Here is a 20,436-nt window from a genome sequence, read left to right on the forward strand (position 1 = left end):
GTGAGGCCAGAGGGGATTTAGGGGAGAAACACCCCCAAGCAGCGGGGTTGGGGCATGTCTTGCCTACCTGGAAGGGCAGCGCTTGTACTCTGCTGCAGCTGATGCTGGTTGCCCTTTCGCTGTGCTGGTGATAAGTGTGGGTGGTGAGGGAATTGCTTATACCTCATGGAGGTGCTTCCAGTGCCTCCCAGTGTGGGTGACCTGGCCCCGCTCCACCCTCTGAGGGGTTCTCCTTGCTCCTGTGCACCGTCCCGCGGTCGCGTTGAGTCTGTCTTGGCAGCTCTACCCGGGCTGCTGCGGTCTTGAGGGACGCGAGGGAGCACCTGGGGGTGGGCGAGGTGGTGGACACGGGGAGCGGGGCTGTGCTCCCACCACGGGATCAGCTCTGGCATCAGCTGTCCCAGTGAATCCGTCTCTTCTTCCCTCTCACCTGACTGCACTCCTGTCCCCGGGGCACTAAGGGGTGTGAACCTTGTAGGTGAGCTGCGTGTTTGTGGCTTTGTGCGTCATCTTGTGCGTTCCTGTGGCACTGGCATCTCCGCACGCGTCTGCGTGTCGCTGCGGCCAGAGCCAGCAGGTGAAGTACTGGCACGGGTGCGGTGGAGCTGCCGTACCGTAGGGTCTTGGCCGAGCTGTTTAGCTCTGCTGAGGTGGAGTCACGTCGCGGGGGGCAGTGCGCTAAAACGGCTGTAGAAGTTTAAATACGTGACCTGGCATGTGTGTGGCATGGCTCCATGGTGCTGGTTTCAGAAAAAACGTGGGTGGGTTTTAGGCTTGGTTCTGCAGAGCAACCTCACAGAGACTGTATTTGTTTCAAAGCGCGTTCACAGCCCAGCATCAGTTTGTCTCATCTTTGGAAAGTTTAATCTCGGTGACATTTTCTGTCCGACTTCTTACATTTCTGCTCCTCAGCCTGTCGGAGAAATAGCACAGATGAACTTTGTGGGTTGCAAGTTTTGGGATTTGAAAGCTCCTCTGTAAAATTGGTTCTAAAAGTCTGAAGTGTTCCCCTCAGAAAATTAAATTTTGACAAAATCAAATTATTATGCAAAATAATATGTGATGAAATTTTTCTTAGGAAGCCTTTGAAAAGAACTGGGACATGTTTCTCCGTCCTGTGTGGTATTTTCAGAATATTTTTTGCTATTTTCCAACTGGAAGCCTTCAAAATGAAGTTTGAAGTGAAGCACTTTGGAATTCATTTTGCATCATAAAAGATATAATTTTTCTATATCTAACAAGGGGAAAATGTTGAAACTTGAGGGTTTTTTCACTGGATGGAAAATCTGCTTTGCTCAGACACGTTCAGCCAGCCGCGCAGGGGTTCATGGCAGCAGGAGCAGTTCCCTGACCGTTGGCTGCAGCTTGACCGGTTGGTGAGAGCTTTTCCCAAAGCCTTCCCTCAGCTAATGGCACAGCATTCCTGCTGTGTCGGCCACTTTCCAGAGTGCCTTTCCTAAAGCTGGCTACTGCAAGGTTCGATGAAACTGAACTCAGATGAACCCAGCCAACCTGCAATCAAAGGCTGGAAGATCTGGGCTGGAAATGTGTGAGGTGGGGGTTTTCAGACTGTCGCCTGTCCAAGCGTTGCCCGCCTGCCTGGCAGAGCTGCAATTTCTGGAGTCTAGAAAGTTGATAAAATAACCTGTTCATCAACGTGGCTATCTAAAAGGGAAAAACCCAACAACCCACGAACCACCAGGCTGACTCAAAGGAGAGGCTTTAGAGCACTCAGTGCCCTCAGGAGAACAAGTTGGCCAAAGACAGAAAATGACACCCAGAATAAAGCACAATTTCACCGCAGACCGTGGCGGCTGCACCCGCTGCGCCCTGCGAGAACGGTTGGTGTTTGAGTAGCGTGGTCTTTCCTCAGAAGTGGTGTAGGTCCAGCAGGCAGAGGGGTGATGTGCCCCTGGAACGAGTCTGTGACACAACGCACCGCACACAGCGTAGGAGACGCGGATGGAGCCGCGGGCAGAAGGGCTCACCGCCGCTGCGATGCCGCTTAGCTGGCACAGCACCTTCCCCGGCCGGCGCCATGCCGTGCTGTTGGCAAACGCGGGAGGTTGCGCGTCTGCTGATGTGTCCATGTCATCGGCACGTGCAAGGCGTGCGGCTGCCCTCGCGGTGGTACGAGCAGAAGGTGCCTTTCCAGGGGGCTTGTGGTGGGGGCAGAGGGTGGTGGCCGGCAGCCCCTGACGGTTCCCATGGGGTGACCCAGCAATCCCAGTCTTGAGGAGAGGGATGGAAGGACCATGTCCCGTGTAGATTTGTGGCATGCTCTGTGACAGGATCTGGGAATGAACACGTGCCCTGGCTTCTGGTGGGTGCTGCTGCGTTATTCTCACTGGTTGCCTTGGGTCTCCTGGATGGGAATGTGCCTCTGGTGGCTTCTTTCTTCACGTTGGGGTGTTAACACTGTGTATTGTGTGTTTTCCTGGGGTGTCATGGCTGCAGGCAAATCTGAAGAAGTTCATGGAGTACGTGCAGATGCTAAATGCGGAGAAGGTCTGCAGACTGCTGGAGAAGGGACTGGACCCCAACTTTCATGATCCGGATACCGGAGGTGAGACTGGCTTCTGCAGAGAGGGGAGGATGACAGAACGTGGTTGGGGAAGAAAGTGTCCAGGGGACACAGTGGGAATTTGGGAGAGTGGTTGTGTTAGAGGAGGTTTAGCAAATGGCATATTGTCTGAAATGTGAGGTTTGGAACAGAGGGATGTAAGTTGAATTTCTCAGTTGTGTGTCTTCTTATGACACTTGGCTCTTGGGAGCATGACATTATGGAAGGCTCTTGGGAAAAGATGGTGTATGTGGGGGGAAGATGCGGAGTCTGGGAATACAGCAGGAAATGAAAGAGCTGTGGGGCTGGGCACCTTTCGGTGTGGGATTCCAGGGAGGATGAGGCTGTCTCTGAGATTGGCAAGTTGGGCAAATGCCAGTCGCTGCCCAAGGATCTCTTCACGAAGCAGTCAGAAGGTTTAAGAAGTGTTTTGGTGATCAGGTAAATCAAATCTTGGCCTCTGGTTTCCTCGATTTTTTTTTTTCTTCTTCTTCTCTTTTTTCCCATCTATGTGTGCAAAAATCCACCCCAGAGAGATCTGGTCGCTGGCTGGTGGGTTGTCTGCAGGCTCCTGGCTGTAAGAAGTGAGAATCAGACTCCAGCAGGTTTTTCCTTGCTGATGGGGCAGTGAGGGAGGACTTCTCCCCATTTCCCCCACTGTGAAGTGTCGTAGTCTTGTCCTGAGAGAGGAGTTGCTGTTTTGCTGTTCTTGTTTTAAAGTAATGGAGCTCATTAGAATTTATTGTAGAGTTGGACTTCTGCGTGTGAATCATGGGCGCATTACCAACCCATGAGCTCCAATCTGATTATTGATTTGCTGTGTTTCTGGCTCGGTTGGATGGCTTTTCAGGTTGTTTGTGAAACACTGACTACCTCTGCACTCGGAAATTTAGTGTGTCCAGACCATTTTTCAGCACCGAGATCAGGTGGCAGAGTGTGGTGTTGTTCACACTGTTAACTCCTCTTATCCTCTCAGATGATGTGGCTGCATCCGAACTGCCCTTTGGGAATGGCCTCTGCCAACTCCTGAACTGGGAAGGTGAAAGCTGGTGCAGCCGAGCTCTGGCAAGAACCATTTGAACAGCCCAGAAACGTTTACACTGTTTAATTTGCTGGTGCAGCTGCTATGTCTGGACCTGCCAGAGTGTCCTGATGAACAACTGCTCATATGAAAAATAGCTGATAGCACGCGAGCGCGATCACAGTCTGCCCTGGAGCATGTCATAGCATCACAGAATCATGTTTGGGTTGGAAGGGACCTCAAAGATCATCTAGTTCCAACCCCCCTGCCATGGGCAGGGAAATCCTCCACTACTCCAGGTTGCCCAAAGCCTCATCCAACCTGGCCTTGAACACTTCCAGGGATGCATCAAGAGGAGCGTGGCCAGCAGGTCGAGGGAGGTGATTCTCCCCCTCTACTCTGCCCTCGTGAGACCTCACCTGGAGTACTGCGTCCAGTTCTGGAGCCCCCAACATAAGAAGGACATGGACCAGTTGGAGAGGGTCCAGAGGAGGGCCACGAAGATGATAAGAGGGGCTGGAGCACCTTTCCTATGAGGACAGGCTGAAAGAGTTGGGGCTGTTCAGCCTGGAGAAGAGGAGGCTCCGGGGTGACCTTATAGCGGTCTTCCAGTACCTCAAGGGGGCCTACAAGAAAGATGGGGAGAGGCTGTTCAGGAGGGCCTGTTGTGATAGGACAAGGGGTAATGGTTTTAAAATAGAGGGAGGTAGATTCAGGTTGGATATTAGGAAAAAAATTTTTACCATAAGAGTTGTAGAACACTGGAACAGGTTGCCCAGAGAGGTGGTGGATGCTCCATCCCTGGAGACGTTCAAGGCCAGGTTGGACGAGGCCCTGAGCAACCTGATCTAGTTGGAGATATCCCTGTTCCTTGCAGGGGGGTTGGACTAGATGACCTTTGAAGGTCCCTTCCAGCCCTAACCATTCTATGATTCTATGATTCTATGATGGGGCAGCCACAGCTTCTCTGGGCAACCTGTGCCAGTACCTCACCACACTCAATGTAAAGAATTTCTTTCTTATATCTAACCTAAATCTGCCCTCTTCCGGTTTAAATCCATTGCCCCTTGTCCTATCACTACACGCCCTTGTAAAAAGTCCCTCTCCAGCTTTCCTGTAGGCCCCCTTTAGGTACTGGAAAGCTGCGATAAGATCACCCCGGAGCCTTCTCTTCTCCAGGCTGAACAGCCCCAACTCTCTCAGCCTGTCTTCATAGCAGAGGTGCTCCAGCCCTCTGATCATCTTCGTGGCCTCCTCTGGACTCATTCCAGTAGCTCCATGTCCTTCTTGTGTTGGGGACCCCAGAGCTGAACGCAGTATTCCAGGTGGGATCTCACGAGAGCAGAGCAGAGAGGCAGAATCACTTCCCTCGACCTGCTGGCCACAATTCTTTTGATGCAGCCCAGGACACAGTTGGCTTTCTGGGCTGCCAGCGCACGGTGCCGGCTCATGTTGAGCTTCTCATCCCACAGCACTGCCAAGTCCTTCTCCTCAGGGCTGCTCTCAATCCATTCTCCTCCCAGCCTGTACTTGTGCTTGGGATTGCCCTGACCCACGTGCAGGACCTTGCACTTGGCCTTGTTGAACTTCATGAGGTTCTCACAGGCCCATCTCTCCAGCCTGTCCAGGTCCCTCTGGATGGCATCGCTTCCCTCCAGCGTGTCCACAACACCACACAGCTTGATGTCATCTGCAAACTTGCTGAGGGTGCACTCACTGTCCATGTCTCCAACAAAGATGTTAAATAGCACTGTCCAAACAGCTCAGCTCCACGTGGTTTTCGTGCAAGCCTTGCAAGTGTTTTGAGGGATCTTTCCTTACAAAGAAGGTCCTTCACTCTTCTAAAGCTGGTTCAGCCTTCCGGAGAACGGTGTATTGCAGAATGCAGCGCGCTGCGTGAGAAGATGCTGTGAGAGCTTTGGATCTGATACGGTTTGAATCCAGATGTTGTTTCACGGCAGGGTAGAGGCTTGTAGGAGCAGGCTGTGGAGTGCTGAAAAGGCTCTGTCAAACGTAGAGGGGGAAGAAGGAAAAACACCTGACCCAAATAGTCGTTCGGATCCAGTTCAGAACCGAGGGCAAAACCAGGGTGGATGCTGTGAGACGGGAAAATAGACTGTTGGAGCAGAGAGTCTGGGACACGTCGCTTCTGGAGTCCTAGTTCTTGTGCAAAACCACCTCGTTACTGCTTGCATGTAACCTAACGTGAAAGAATGAGCGAACTGCTGCTCAGTGCTCGTGGGTTCCAGATGGAGCTATTGTACCATCCGGCCTGGCCTCCTGCGTCTCACAGAATGCTCTTCACCCGTGTGTGCGTGTGTGTGTGCGTGTGTGCGCGTGTGTGTGTGCGTGTGTGCGTGTGTGTATGTGTGTGTGTGTGTTTTCAGACTCATCAATCTTGGTCCATGCAGATCCTGCCTGTGACTTTCTGTTGTTTTTTGGGTGATCTCCCCCAGGTTTGGCGTTTGTCTCTCATTTAAATGTGTGTGCTCCAGCTTCCAGCTGTTGTTATGCTTCATCTTCCAGATTAAAGAGCACTTTCGTACCCTGTGCCTTCACACCGGTGTTTATGCCTGGTAATCAAGTCAACATTCAGTCTTTCTCTCCTTAATTAAAGAGGGGCCAAACTCCTCCAGTCTTTCATTTGCAGGTATTTTCTCCAGTTTGCCTGTCATTTTTGTGGCTTATATGTCATTACGGCATTTTTAAGAGGTTTTACCAGTGCGGGTACCAGCCAGCCTGCTCCCGCCCGCACCGCTCGCCAGAGGCAGCTCCCCGCTCCCCAGCCTCCCCGGGCCATGTTTGGGACGATGGGAGTGACCGTGTATCTCTTGGATGGGACCCCACATTTCATCCTGCTAGATGGAGAGGCCCGAGAGGTTTCCCTTCTTGTTCCTCCTCCTGCGTCGTGTCCTGCCCCCACCATAACCTGGGCTTACTTGGCCCGTGTTGGCTGAACGCGGTGGATCCACTGAGCCATTCCTTGCCTGGGAGCTTTGTTTGCTTTGGGGGTTGTTTTCCTGCCTGTTGACTCCCCATGCAGCCCGGGCTGGACGATGGAAAGAGCATGGTGGGAGCATGCTGCTGGGCCGCCGACCGCAGAAGCGTGGCTGGGGGGTCCAGCTCGGCCCCCCGACCCGGAGCGTTTGGCAGAGCTGTGACCCCGGGGTGCAGCTGCTGCAGCCGTCTGGGGCAGCACGTCTCCTCCCCCATGTGTAGCTTCTCAAATGCACCATCCTGCAGGTCTCCTTGTCGGTTGCTCTGGGTTCCGGGATTGCCCTGGTTGCTCCTGGTTCCAGGATTGCCCTGGTTGCTCCTAGCACTCTTCCAAGCCTTTTGGCATCCACAAATCTGATCTGATTGCGTTTACTTCAGGATAGTTGATGAGGATCTAGAATATTCAAGTCCAACACCCTGAAGAGCCTCTTCAGTGCCCATACGGTTGGCCACGTTCCCCAGTGACCGCTCTGACGGCTGCTCTTCAGTTGGAATTTTGTTCCTTTGGAACATGCCTGGCTGGCATTTTATACCACTCATTTTTAATGCCATGTGGGACTCAGCCAGGCGTGAGTCGTACATCAGTGCAGCTCTCTGCATCAGTCAGACTTGGAACGTACCAAGGAAAGGAGTTACGTTGGAGTAGGAAGACCAGTTTACTGTAAAGCTTGGTTGGGCGATGTTAATAACGCAGGTATTCTTCAATGCTGTGTCAATTGAATTCCAAATCACTTTTCCCAGGATCAATGTTATTTCTCCGACTTGCAGTTTCATGGATCATTTTACTTGCTTCTTTTGGAACATTGGCCTGACACTGCTTTTCTTCTGGTCTTTCTGAATGTCCCGATATTTCAAAATGTATTAAAATGTAACTTTTTTTGGACCAGCAAGATCTTCAGGGAGAAGATAAGGAGAAGGACATGCAACATTCACTAGGTGTAAACAATTTATTCAGTATCAGGTTGCTCATGCCAAAAATCCTTATTTGGTAATGGAAAGAAAATTAACGTTTTTCCACAGCAGCAAAATAAAAAATAATAATTGGTCACCTTGCTATCTGTATTTATTAGCAATTATATGCTCTCTGCCGAGTGACTGACTGGCTTGCACGGGGCTGGGAAGTCATTTCCGTGTTATTAAATTTAAGCGGCAGCAGCAGAACCCCTCTCTGATAGTCCTTTGCCGGGCCAAATGGGGATTTCTTTACTCCCGTGTCATTCATTCTTGGTTTTTTTCTTCATTTTCTAATTTTCAGTTTGTATTGACCACTATCTATTTCATCATGTCCTGTTGTCAGAGTTGCCTCTGTTTGTACCTGCTGCCATCGCTTTGCTGCTGACCTGGGAGGGGCACGTGGCAGGGGATCTCCTCTTTGATTTATGGAGTTGTGGTTCTGGGTCACACAGAAATTGTTCTTCAAGACTTCCCAGTCGCCTTTTACTTTGTCTTTTTAATTTTAAACCTCTCACGTTCCTTGTGATTGATTACCTAATCTAGTTTCCCTTGGTTGATTCCCTTGGGAAGCATCAAATATTCACCTGGCTGGTTGGGACTTTCTTCTTTCCACGTCAGCCCTGGTTGGCGAGACAGCAGTCAAGCGTTTAGCCCATTTTTATTCATTACGTTGAGATCAAAAGGAGCATGCCCTTATGTTGGAGCGAAGCAGTATCTATAGAAAAGTGATCAATTTTCTCCTTTTTAGAAAATGAAATGATATTTTATTGCTGGTTGGATGGGACACCCAGCATTTTCCTTCAAGCTGAAGTTGTCCTGATAGTGCAAATGTTAATTTATACAACTTGGAGATAAACACTTAGAAGTTAATGTGTTTTTCTGTAGTGGTTTGTACCAAAATCTTGTGAAGGGCCTTTAACTTGCTGCCTCAGACACTAATCCACATGTGTTCAAAGTCCTGCTTTGAAGAATCAGTGGCCACACGGTTGATGATGGGATTTTAATGTCAACTCTTTCTCTGGTCCTGCTCGCCCACTCGGTACTTTCTCATTCTCGTGACGATCAGGCATCCGTGATGTTCTAAAATGGTGCAACTCTCTGTAGATTGCAGTACTGACAATTGGATCACAGTGCTTATTACCAGGAAAAGCAGTCCACATCCCTTGCTTGCTATCCGGCCTCCTGGCATTTTGCAAGGAGCAGAGAGGGGAAAGAAATCTTCCTCACATCCTGTGTCAAAGTGGTTTAATTCCTTCTGATATGATGCGTTTGCGCCGTGTTTCCCTCTTTGGAATTGTTTTGCTCATGTTCTTAGTTTAACATCTTCCTAATTGCTCTACCTGTTTCTCAGCCAAAATCGTTATCTCACCTCTCAGTGGTCGGGGTCAGGTCATTCGCTGAGAATCCTCCAGAATGGGCCGGAATGTTCCGTTTTGCTCCTGCCATGTGGCTGGTGAGTCGCTTGTGGTGGTTTTCGCCTGATGCCTTGTCTTGCATGTAGGACTGAAGGGATCTCTAGGATGAGGACGGGGGCTTTTCTACCCTTCAGCTTTCCTTCCACGTCCGTGTGCCCCGTTACTAGCAAATTTCTGCCCCTTAATCTCCCAGGCTCACCCAGCACTGAAGGGCAGTTGTGAGCTGTCCTCAGCTTCTGTGCGCAGACACGTAAACGCGAGTGCCGCTGCCTGGCTCTCATTTTCTTGGCAAGACTTCCAGAGTGCGGTGAAGGGCACCAGACTCATGTCAGCGCCCAGCCCTGAGGCTGAAGTCGATTGCCTGGACTGGGCACCTCACTCTGGGAAGCCCAAGACACCAGCATGGACTGGCGGGCTTGGTGTGGGGCTGGCAGGAGAGTGGCTCCTGCCATGGCCAGGAGGTCAGGTGGGATCGGTGCCTGTGGTGCTGGACGGTGTCCTCGCTGGGGCGGCTGAGTCCCACCCACAGCTGCTGCAGGTGAGCTCAGCTGTGCTCTGCTGAGTTGTCCACCACGTCTCCATTAGCTGTGGTGGGAACGTCTCCATTAGCTGTGGTGGGAGCTCACGTCCCCGCACGTACATGTGCAGGCTGAGCCCCGTCCCTGGGCTCGGCTTGAGGAACACAGTCTGCTGTTCTGGTCCCACACTTTGAACAGGCTTTCCTGGTGATGCAAGGAGGGGTTCTGCCTCTCGGAATGCCAGGTCAGATGACAGCGTGGCCAGTGTTAAATACCGAGCTAACAGTGCTGTCGCTCCATCCCTTCAGCCCGTAGCGGTGTTTGAGCTTAACTGACAAAGCGCAGACAGTTACCGGTAATAAATCCTTCTCTGGCCCTCCACTTTCTGGAGACAACGATGCCACAAACTTCCATCAGTGTTCTCTGTTCAGCAGCCGTCTCTCATTGCACCATCTCCAGGAACCCAAAATCTTTTAGGTCTTGTGGTTTTAGTTTTGGGCTTTGGCCTCTCAGGGACTTTTTGAAGGTCCTTGTCCCAAGTCCTTCTGAAACAGTGCTCCTCTCCATCTTTGCCAGGAGATGCCCACCCAGCCCAGCAGCCAGGACTCCCTGGTGTGGGAATCTGGTAAAACCTGAAACTAGAGAGGATACAAACACAGGGAGGAAACACTCTCTTTCCAGAAGGTCTTAGAGCTTTCTTGCCTACTACTCTTTATCTCCTTTAAGGACCTCGGGGATATTGTGTGTGGAGAGAGCCAAGTCAAGCCTCCCCTCTCCCACATACTCTGAAAACCCTTCACCTTCCCTTGGCTGGGAATACTTCTACACCGAATTTTTAACCCGGAGCTTTCAGGTTTATCAGCAAAGTGATGGAAGTGTGGGCAGATGTCCAATTAAGATTTCAAGAGAAGGAATAAATAAATGATGGTATTTCCAGTGCTTGGTATTTAGCGAAGATAGAAAAAGCTGCAGTACATAAGTGCTATTCTTAATTTCTCAGCCATCCTTCACAAAATCACTGTAGTAAAGCTACCCTCCTTTTAGGCAGAGCCGCACTGCCCTTAGCGGTGCTCCTTTATCCGCTGTGTCTCTAGGGATGAGGCTGCCCGGGATATTGCAGATAGGCCCTGACACCAAATGCTCCCTTCTGTGTGGCCAGGTCTTCAGCAGCTTGGATAATTACAAACACCATTTATTCTCCTTCCTTGTACAAGTGGAGGGAGGGAACCCAAACCCTCGATGTGTTAGAGATTCAGCCCTTCAGCAGCTACAGCTTTCTTCTTCAGCCGCTCCTGCGCAGCACAAGTGTTCCCTTCAACCCCATCCAAAGGCAGTTTGTAGCTGCTCTGCTGATTTTCGAGGCAGCAAACGTGGTATTACTGTTTCAAAGACTTTGCAGTGTGGATTCCTAATAAAAATGATTCATCCTCTCTCAGTTTCTGTAACCTTTTCTTCTTCGCCTCTTGACCTGGGGAAAAAAATGTCCCTGCAGAAATTATTTGTGGGTCGTTATCCATGATCTGTTCAGCACAGGGAAATCAATAGTCCTATCTGCCGCCGGCTACGTTTTCCAGAACGCAGAGGTCTCCCGTTGCTTATGAGCTGTTTCTTTTGCAAGAGAGAAGCCGTATAACCCGGCCCGAGGTTTGAGTCCCAGCAGCTCCGAAGGGGCCGTGGCTGTGCTGTAGGTGGGAAGGATGATGCACGTTTGCCCCGTTCATCTGGGCCACCAAAACATCTGCGCTTAACTCTCTCTCCAGTGTGTGCTGTTATTTCTCTTCCCAGCACGCGCAGCAGCTGTGGTCGGGACTTGTCATCCAGGTTGTCCCGTTAGGAGGGAAACATTTCCCTCCTTCTGCCGTTAGCGCAGCTCGTTCGTGTTTCTGGTGTCAGTGCCATGTTTGCTGGAGACGGGGGGGTTTTGCAGCCTGGTCACACCAGGGTCCCCTCACACCCCGTCTGTGGGTGCTGCACCCTCACCGTATGGAATCGTTCTGAGCAGAGCCCCTTCCCTGGGCCCGTGGGAGCTCCCCAGGGCGAGCTGGACATCCTTGCATGGAGCAATGTTCTCCTGCAGAGTTAAATCCAGTGGGCAGAGCCCCTTCCCGGGTGTGTGGGAGCTCCCCAGGGCGAGCTGGACATCCTTGCATGGAGCAATGTTCTCCTGCAGAGTTAAATCCAGTGGACAGAGCCCCTTCCCGGGTGTGTGGGAGCTCCCCAGGGCGAGCTGGCCATCCCTGCGTGGAGCAACGTTCTCCCGCAGAGTTAAATCCAGTGAATGATCTTCAGATAGCACTGGCTGCACCGTAAAGCCTTCTGTGCCTTGTGGTGCCAGCCCTGCAGCAGAGCCAACAGGAGGGCACGGCGTCGCCCCGGCCCCTTCGGCACAAAGCCTGGTGTCTGCGTTTGAGCTGCTTTTGGGAGTGGTTTTGAGCTGCATGGGGCAGCTGAAGCTCAGCACATGTCCCTGCCTCTGCGGGGGTCAGGGCACAGAGAAGAGCCGCGTCCTAAACCGTGGCAGCCTGTTTTGCCATCGGTCACGTTTCGGTGCTGCAGGGTTGCTGGGAAGATGTTCTGGGAAAGACTGAGGGTCTTTGAGAGAGATTGAAAGAAAAAATTCAGAGTTGCTTCCTATAGGTACGTTTTAAGTGTGTGAAAAAATACTCGAGAAGTTACCATTATTCTAAAATTGGACCCAAGCCCGAGCGATAGTTTGGCACGTAGAAAAGAGAGAGGTGATGTTCAGTACCTAACGTGGGGTGTCAGCCGGGGAACAGCGGGACGACGACAGAGATGGTCGCGTTTGCAAAGAAGCGTTCCTGCCTGCGTGCAGCCGAGGGGGGCTGTGGCCCCGGCACCGTGCGAGGGCAAATAGCAGCAGGAGTGACCAGCTGGGGAGAAACACTTGCTGTGCACGACAGTGCTTTCCCAGCCTTCTGCTTACCGCTAGGAAAAAGCCCTCTGCCCAAGGCGGGGGTCTCGCCCCTCCCTGCCCCGGCTGTGCCGTGCCCAGCTGTGCCCGCCGTGGCACGACGCGCTCAGGGTACACAGGCACAAGTACCTGATTAGCAACCTGGATAACTCACCTTCATACATGATACATTTTCTGTTGCTTTCGATTTTAGCGGCTAAAAGTTACACTTCGGTTCAGCAGCAGTTGTGGGTAGATGGGAGAGACACTGGATGACACTCCAGAGGCTTGTGGTTTGTGAAGCTGTTGTCCTTCTCAGCTTGAAATCTGTTCATCTCGTTGCTTTAAACCTTCTTTTTAAGCAAACTCGTGGCATCTCCTCTTTGAATTGAATGTGCGACTGGAGATTAGTGAAAAATGATATGTTTGCATTCAGCTGAAATTGGAGATGGAATGTCATCTTGTAGCGTTTTCACCTACAGCTGGAGGAACACTACCACGGCGCTCTGCTCATACGTGGTGGTTGTCGTAGGCAGATGTTTTCTGTTACTGTGTGCTGCAGGTCTGCACAGGAACACCGTGTAGACAGAAACCCACCGCTCCAGTAGTTTGCATGGAAACTGTGACATCGAGCCTGTCGTCACCTCAACTTGAACAGAGATCTTCCCTTTTCCTAGATGATAAATTACCTCCTGGAGTAACATAGATTTACAAAAGTATGTTTTTTTCCTAAATTCTGGTATCAGAGTGGAGAGGTTGTTCCTGCTCGTGCTGGAGCACTGTCTGTAGCTTGTCTCCTTCCCTTGCCACGTGAGTTCCAGTTCCTGTGCCACCCCTGGGTGCAGGAGTCCCGGCAGAGCGGGGGGCTGTGGCAGGGTGGCTGTCTGCTCTGCTTGTCCCTTTGCCACCGGCTTCTGGGGGGTGTGTGGGTGACAGCCAATGCAGAGCGGAGGTGGCTGCGGTGGGCAGGAGCAGGGACCTTGCTCCGGCTCTGAGTGTGGGAGCTCAGAGGTTTTATTCGGCAGCGCAGCCTGGTTTGGCGTCGTTGCTTTCGTGGGAGTGACCAGCCTGCGGATTACCAGAACACCTTGTTTGCAATTAGCACATTAGCAAAGCTTTTCATCCTGAGCCTCTTTTAGCAGAACGAAGAGCAAACATAGTTACAAGACAAGAATGTAGAGAAAACACTCCAGGTGGAGTAGAAATGAACTTCTGGGAGCTTTCCTGGACTTGGACCTGCGTGGTGCTCCAGCTGCCAGAGCAGTGCTCTCGGCGCGGTGCCCCAGTCCTGCGCTGCTCTCGCCAGCCGGGCTGCTGGATTGCAAGGTCCCTGTGCACAGGGAGGTGCTCTGAGAAGCGGTTCCAGTCCCCACCTCTGCTTCCCCACAACCTGCTGATTGAAGGAGCAGTCCCACCAGCAGCTTTCTGGACTCAGGCCGTCTCACCTGCTCCTTCCCAGCCTCCTGTCCCTCGGAGCACCAGTGGTGCTCCCCAGTTCAGCTCTCGTCTGCTGGCCCTGATATGCTGGTTCAGATTTTGGCTGCAGAATTTGATCTCCTCCCATCAGGGATCAGGTGCAGCGGAGCAGCCGCCGTGCACAGGTGGGTGCTGGCTTTGCCGTGCGAGCGCTTCCCATCGGAGCAGTGCAGGGAGTGTCAGTGGGAGCGGGGGTGTCAGACCCACCCTGCGGAGCTCGGCCGCCACAGCCCACGGCAGAGCCCAGCCTGCAGCTCCTTCTGCCTGCGGGCATCGTTCTTGCGTTGTGCACCAAGCAACGTGTTGTTCTGCTGGTTCTCGCTTTCTGCTACGGATCTTGTGCGCTTATTAGTTAATAACTTTAAGCATATATTTGGATACGCACGTTTCCAAGAATTAGCAGAGCGTAATCACTAAAATCCTCGATTAGGTGGTGATTAGATTAGATTTAGTGCACAAATTGCGAGCTGCAGTTCGTTCAGTGCATCTTGAAATGCCTTGTCTGGACCTTTCTCAGTCTTCAGGATTGAAGATAACGTGATGGATTTTTCAATTGAATTTGGCATATTAGTAGCTGAGACTAAAGGAAGATTTGAAGCTTTGTTTTCTGTGTCTTTTGCCTCTTTGAAAAGTTTGTCTCATTTAAACTGAGATATTGAAAAAGGCTGGTGGTTTAACTGTGTGTGGAGATGGAAGTGGATGCCTGGAGCAGGGACAGATGAGGATAGTTCTGTCCGTATGCACAGCCTGAAGTTTGTAGCAGTCTGAGTTCTTGTCACACTGCAAGGGCCAAATATGTGCTCTCAAAATAATTAAAAATTAAAAATAACCATAAATAAGGAAGAGATTTCATAGAAATTATGGTGAAAAAGCAGTAACTGAAAATCAGTGGTGAGAGAAATTAAAGCAATGGTGTTTGGCACAGAAGATAAGTGATGGTCCTTAAGAGACCGTAACTTCACTAGACTCTCCTCTAGCTTCCCTTTGCCTTTGGCTGGAGGTGGCCTTGGCCAAAGAGCTGGGACATGGGAGCTGGGGAGCTGCACAGCAGCTGCCTTCAGTGTTGGTGGAGAGGAGGAGGAAGGCTCTCCTGCCCCAGGAGCTCACCCACAGTCACCTGCTCTTCATCCCCCTCGATGCACGGTGAGGGTGTGAATCGGCACCCCACATCCCGTCCTGCTTTGGTGGAAGGGCAGACCGTGCTCCCACCGCAGCTGCCCAGCGCTTCTGGACAGAAACCACAGCAGTGTCTCCGTGGACTCCACCGAGGTCTTCCAGGAACCTGCCCCGGCACCACGTCAGCAGCGCATCCAGCCGCCCGCCAGTGATGACGTTTTCCACCGTTCCTCGTGCTGCGCCCGGCGCTGCTGTCCCTCCGTGTGAGACACGATTGAGATCGCTACCTGTAACCCTCGCCCAGCCCTTGTCCTCATGGCGATCGCTGAGCCGAGGAAACATTCCCACTGCTTTTCCTCGGGTGACATTGCTCGTCGTGTGGACACCGTTACGTTCCCACTTACGTCGGGAATTACCTTCGTGCTCAGAACACATTCCCTGTTTTCTGGCTGTAAGCACAGCGCCTGTCCTCTGCCGGAAGGTTGGCCGTGGGGCAGGGGGCGCATGAAGCCGTTTTGTTCGTCGTGCCGTCGGTATTTGCCTGATAGAAGAACACTGTGTGTGTGTCCGTGAGGTTTCTTGGAGGTTACTGCCTATTTTCTTCCAGGTGGCTGCAAAAAATGATTGACAGTGTTAAGCTGAGGACAGGTCCTTAAAAGACCCAGCTGTAACGTTCTCATTTACCGGTGATTCCTCTTACTGGTGAACCCATCTTTAATTCTTTTGACAACAGTCTTCAGTAATCTTCATTTTTTGATATTGGTGTCTCGTAGCGCAAAAGCCAGGGAGTTTTAGCAAGGCCACAGAACCTTGTCTGACCTCTACCTATCTCATTTTAAAATTTGGCTAATAGCAATACTCCAAAATTAATATTTGTATTCTCTTTTTGTTTGTATCTCAACCCATTTTATTATTCTCATTTAAATAGTTATTTCTGCTAAATCGAGAGGCTTTAATTTATGTGCAAATTAGGTACCTTTCTAAAAAATGCATAACTGTATTTCGAGCTGATGCATCTTATTTTAGCTGGTGTCCGCATTGCTCCGTCTGTGGCACGGAAGATTTGGATGGAAAGACCTAGGGATTTGTTTGAGAAAGGCCGTACTTTTTTTTTTTTTGTAATATTGCACTCTGAAAAAAAACAAATTTATTTAGTTATACTCAAAATGTTCAGAAAATCGTTCTGTCTCTTAAGGAGACTTTACTCATTTTATATCAAAGGGTGTTTTTCCTCCCACGTTTGTGCCATCCACTCAGCCGTGGGTGGGCGAGCAGGGTCCTTCTGCAGCTCCCACCTCCCTAACGCCGTCAGGGTGGGACGGGACCCACTGTCCTGTGTCAGCACCGTGCCCCTCACCGTGTCCGTGCGAGGACCGCGGGGGAGTCCCGTGGGAGGTGCGGTGGGCAAAGCTGTGCTTGTGGCTTGCAAACCTGGCACGGTGGTGTTTGCCGACAGCTGGGCACTGAAATCCCATCCTTGAGGGACGGGTGGGAAGGGGCTTTGCCCATCTGGCACAGAGGTGCCTGTCTGAATTTTGGAGCTTCCTGCAGGGACAGAAGCAGCAGATGTGCCCCGGGGCTCCTGCTCCCACTGCAGAACAAAAGCAGAGGGTGGGTGGGGGCTGGTGGGGTGCGCGGTGAGGGAGGGCGGCCGAAGGGGTGTCTGTAGTGCCTCTGTTGCCTGCTCCAATTATATTCCCAAGTGGAACAAGTCCTAATGTGCTGGGCAGTCCTGGGAGTCGGACTGATCCCGGTCGGAGCTGAGACTGAACCAGGTGGTGTGTTTGTGCCAGCTCTGCCGCACGAGTAGCCAGGCTGCTCGGGCGAGGGGGGTCACACACGCAGGTGCGGGCACGTTCCTCCCGTTCGGGGCGTTTCACGAGTTCGGAGCTTTCTGCCGGTGACGTGGGGCGGTGAGGAGCGGCTGCGGGACGGGGCTCTGGGCAGCTCTGTGGGTGCTGCTGGTGGTGCCGGGGGGCATAGCTGTGCGTCAGCCTCCGAAACAGCTGGCGGTGCCGTGGTGCCCGCCGAGGGGCGGGTGCCCCCGCGGTTCTCACCCCTCTCTCTCCGGGGCTCTGCAGAGTGCCCCCTGACCGCGGCTGCCCAGCTGGAGCTCAGCACCGAGATGATCAAGGCGCTGCGCAACGGGGGAGCGCACCTGGATTTCCGGACGCGGGAGGGAATGACAGCTCTTCACAAGGCCGTCCGGTGCCGCAACCACGTGGCGCTGCTGGTGAGTCGGGGGGAGCCGCCGTGGGGGCTCTCCCTCCCCTACCCTGCGCCCCGGCGCCAGCTCCTCCGCCCGCCCCATCTGGGCTGCCAGCAGGGTTGTGCCCTCCCTGGGCGAAAGCGTGTCCTGCATTACTGTCGGGGAGCACAGCCTGTTACAGGAGCGTGGCACTGGTAACGCAGTCCCTGCTGCCATGGCTGGAGCATCCCTGGACCCTCCGCGGGGCAGGTTTTCCCACCACGCGGCCCCCGAAGCCGCAGAGCGAGGCAGGCACTTCTCTTGCAGACGCTGCTGGACCTGGGTGCGTCCCCGGACTACAAGGACAGCCGGGGGCTGACGCCCCTGTACCACAGCGCCATGGTGGGGGGGGATCCCTACTGCTGCGAGCTCCTGCTGCATGACTACGCCCGGCTCGGCTGCGTGGACGAGAATGGCTGGCAGGAGATCCACCAGGTGGGACGGATGGCGGGATGGGACCCGGATGGGGTGATCGCTGTCCTTCTGCCGATGGAGGGGCTCGTCCCGTCCCCTCGGGTGCTGCAGGGACGTGGTGCCCTGGCGCGTGGCGGAGGCACTGCTTGGCAGGGGTGGTCAGCACAGGGGCCAGGCTCCTGTGTGGAGGACTTGCACGTAGTGTGCCAGCTGTGGCTCCCATCCCAGGCCAATGCTCAGGCTGTTTTCTTCTGGCTTTGGTCAGAGGGATCTGGGATCCTCCTCAGATCATGACAGGCTCATAGGACAGTGCTCAGGGATCTTGGTCCAATTCCTGAGGCACCCTGGTTCCAAACCACAGTTGTATCTGTCCCAGTTTTACACATCGTCAAGTGGATTTGGAGTAGGGAAGATATTGGCCAGGGGTTAGGGGACCCGAGCTGGCTTTGTGCTTCGAGACCGAGACCCTTTGGGAGAAGTGAGGGTCACTGGCTCTGTCTGGAGCCCCCTTGTCTTGGGCGGTTGGGAGGGCAGGTTGTCTTTGGGCCCGTGGCCTCCTGAAGCACCTGGCTCTCAGCCCCTGCAAGGTGGACGAGCAGTGGCTCAGCTAAGGGTGAGTGCACGAGAATGGAAAAACAAGAGATGTCTGTTTGTGATCTCAGTTTGCTGGATATGACTGTCCTCTTTCCTGCCTCCATCCTACTTTGCCGTGGCAGATCTTTGAGGATGGCTGGTCCCAGGATGGACCAAACATAGAGGAAAAGGCCACACCAGTTTACTAGAGATATCGGTCTGTTGCCCTCCTCTTTGCCTGCTTGTGCTTTAGGGCTTATTTTCACTGGATAATTGTATAGCGATAGCAGACAGCCTGGAGGAGATCCTGGTACCAATATGATGCTGATCCCAAATTTGCAATAGATGTAGAGGTCATTTGTCCGGTAAGTGTTCAGGTGTATGTTGCTGTAAGGAGCAGCAGTGTCTGTACATGCATGTTAATGGGACTTTTCAGGTTACAGGTCCCTCCTGATTCAACTTTTCTACCATGGATGAATCCCACAGAGGATGTTATAGGATTTATCATCTTCCTGCTGCTCCCTGATTTTCTATTTCTTTTTTCCATTATGTGTTTCGAGCAGGCATGTCGCTATGGCCATGTTCAGCACCTGGAGCATCTTCTCTTCTACGGAGCTGATATGACTGCACAGAATGCCTCAGGAAACACCGCGCTTCATATTTGTGCTCTCTATAACCAGGTACGTCTGTGGGATTTGGGGCAAGAGAACAAGAAAGTGTAGATGGAGCACCAGTCTGCCTGAGATAGAGGGAGCAAAACATTGGGCTGGGGCACTTTCTCATTGCTGTTACTGTTCCCAGACCCGGAAAGGTTCTTCTGCATTGTATCCACGCTCTGTCCTGGGATGAGGCTGTTTCTGTTTGCAGCACCAGTCTGATTCTGGATTTCTCAAGAGGCAGGTGGCCAGAGAAGAGAGTCCGTAGCTTAGTCTATTCCCATTTGCAAGATATTTTTGCTGATTTACTGCCTAACTTGTTCTGTAATTTTTCCTCTGGTTCCCATTCCTACTTCACAGCAAGCCCCTGTTACTGGTCGGGAGGGAGCAGTTTGCCTGGGTGGGGAGTGCTAATTTGGCCCAGGTGCTCATGTTTAATTTGAGGCAGGTACATGCCCCAGGCAGGGTTTGTTGGGTACGTGGCTTTCAGCCTGCTCTGGGGAAGGCATGTGGGCTGGGGACCTGCTCTTCCCACAAATGCCCCTAAATTCTTCCTCCTAATTTCTGAATTTTGAAGAAGGCTGTCTGGGCAATGTAGGGCACCATTTCTGTTTTATTTACTGGGTGGTCACTGACCTCAGTTCAGGAGAAATTGAGGGTGGTGGAAGAGCCCTCTCTGATCTTGCACACCCCCTGCTCTGTTTCTGAGACGTGGAGGTCAGTATCTCAGGATTTCTCTTGTAGGTTTTATTCCTTCCTAAAGATTCTATACATGATGTGTTTTGATTATAAAGGGAATTTTCAGTTTCCGAGGTGTCCATGCTTTGAAAATTGGGTACTGCTATGTTTTGCAATAGGCAGTGGTACCTGGAGGCTGATTTGTGACTTGTTAGGTGGTAGGTACGTTCTGCACATCAAGGACTCTTGTACCCCATCCACTGGGGTGGTTGGGTAGAGCGGCATTAAAGAGTGCAGGAGCTCATAAACATGTTGAATTAACATCAGTTAGAAGCACAGAGCGTTCAAAACAAAAACAGTAAAAGGCTTTAGGAAGGAGCGATACCTGAGACCCTGTGTGGTCACTCACTGTGCCCGTAGCTGTGCTCTTGGGCTGTGTTTGGGCATGGCCATGGTGCCAGTGCCCCAGAGCTGCATGCAGGCGGGTGAACTTGATCAGCTTGGGGCTGGGGGTGACCAGTTCACAGGGGCTGAGCATCCTTCCTTGCTCTTGCCGAAGGAGGCTTTCTGAGCACAACGACGCTATGTCTTTGTTTCTTCGTTGTCACCAGTCTGCAGTGCTAATTGGTCTCTCCCCCTTGCTTGCTTTCACAGGAGAGCTGCGCTCGAGTCCTCCTCTTCCGCGGCGCGAGCAAAGAGATCCGCAACTACAACAGCCAGACGGCGTTCCAGGTGAGGCAGCGAGCTCCATCCCGCCCAGGCCCCGTTCCCCTCAGTGCTCCTTGTGGCCCCCGCCGAGGGCACCTCTGCAACGTGTCTTGGGCAGGCGCAGGGTAAAGCTTGATGGAACAAACCCACTGGTTCAGAATGTCTGTCCTGACACCAGCTTAATGGCT

At 52.4% G+C, this 20,436-nt stretch overlaps 1 protein-coding gene across 2 annotated transcripts in view; it reads left to right on the forward strand.

The window, feature by feature from the left end:
- The window catches only part of SHANK3 (SH3 and multiple ankyrin repeat domains 3), a 343,838-nt gene that overhangs the window by 59,376 nt on the left and 264,026 nt on the right, over window positions 1–20,436 (forward strand). For both annotated transcript variants that reach the window (XM_086609695.1, XM_086609696.1), the window contains exons 4-8: window positions 2,458–2,566; window positions 17,053–17,204; window positions 17,487–17,654; window positions 18,770–18,886; window positions 20,195–20,272. In XM_086609695.1, coding sequence (XP_086465821.1) covers window positions 2,458–2,566; window positions 17,053–17,204; window positions 17,487–17,654; window positions 18,770–18,886; window positions 20,195–20,272 — 624 coding nt within the window. The remainder of the gene's footprint in view (window positions 1–2,457; window positions 2,567–17,052; window positions 17,205–17,486; window positions 17,655–18,769; window positions 18,887–20,194; window positions 20,273–20,436) is intronic.

This window comes from Tauraco erythrolophus, chromosome 4 (assembly GCF_009769465.1).
Source record: "Tauraco erythrolophus isolate bTauEry1 chromosome 4, bTauEry1.pri, whole genome shotgun sequence".
Taxonomy (NCBI): domain Eukaryota; kingdom Metazoa; phylum Chordata; class Aves; order Musophagiformes; family Musophagidae; genus Tauraco; species Tauraco erythrolophus.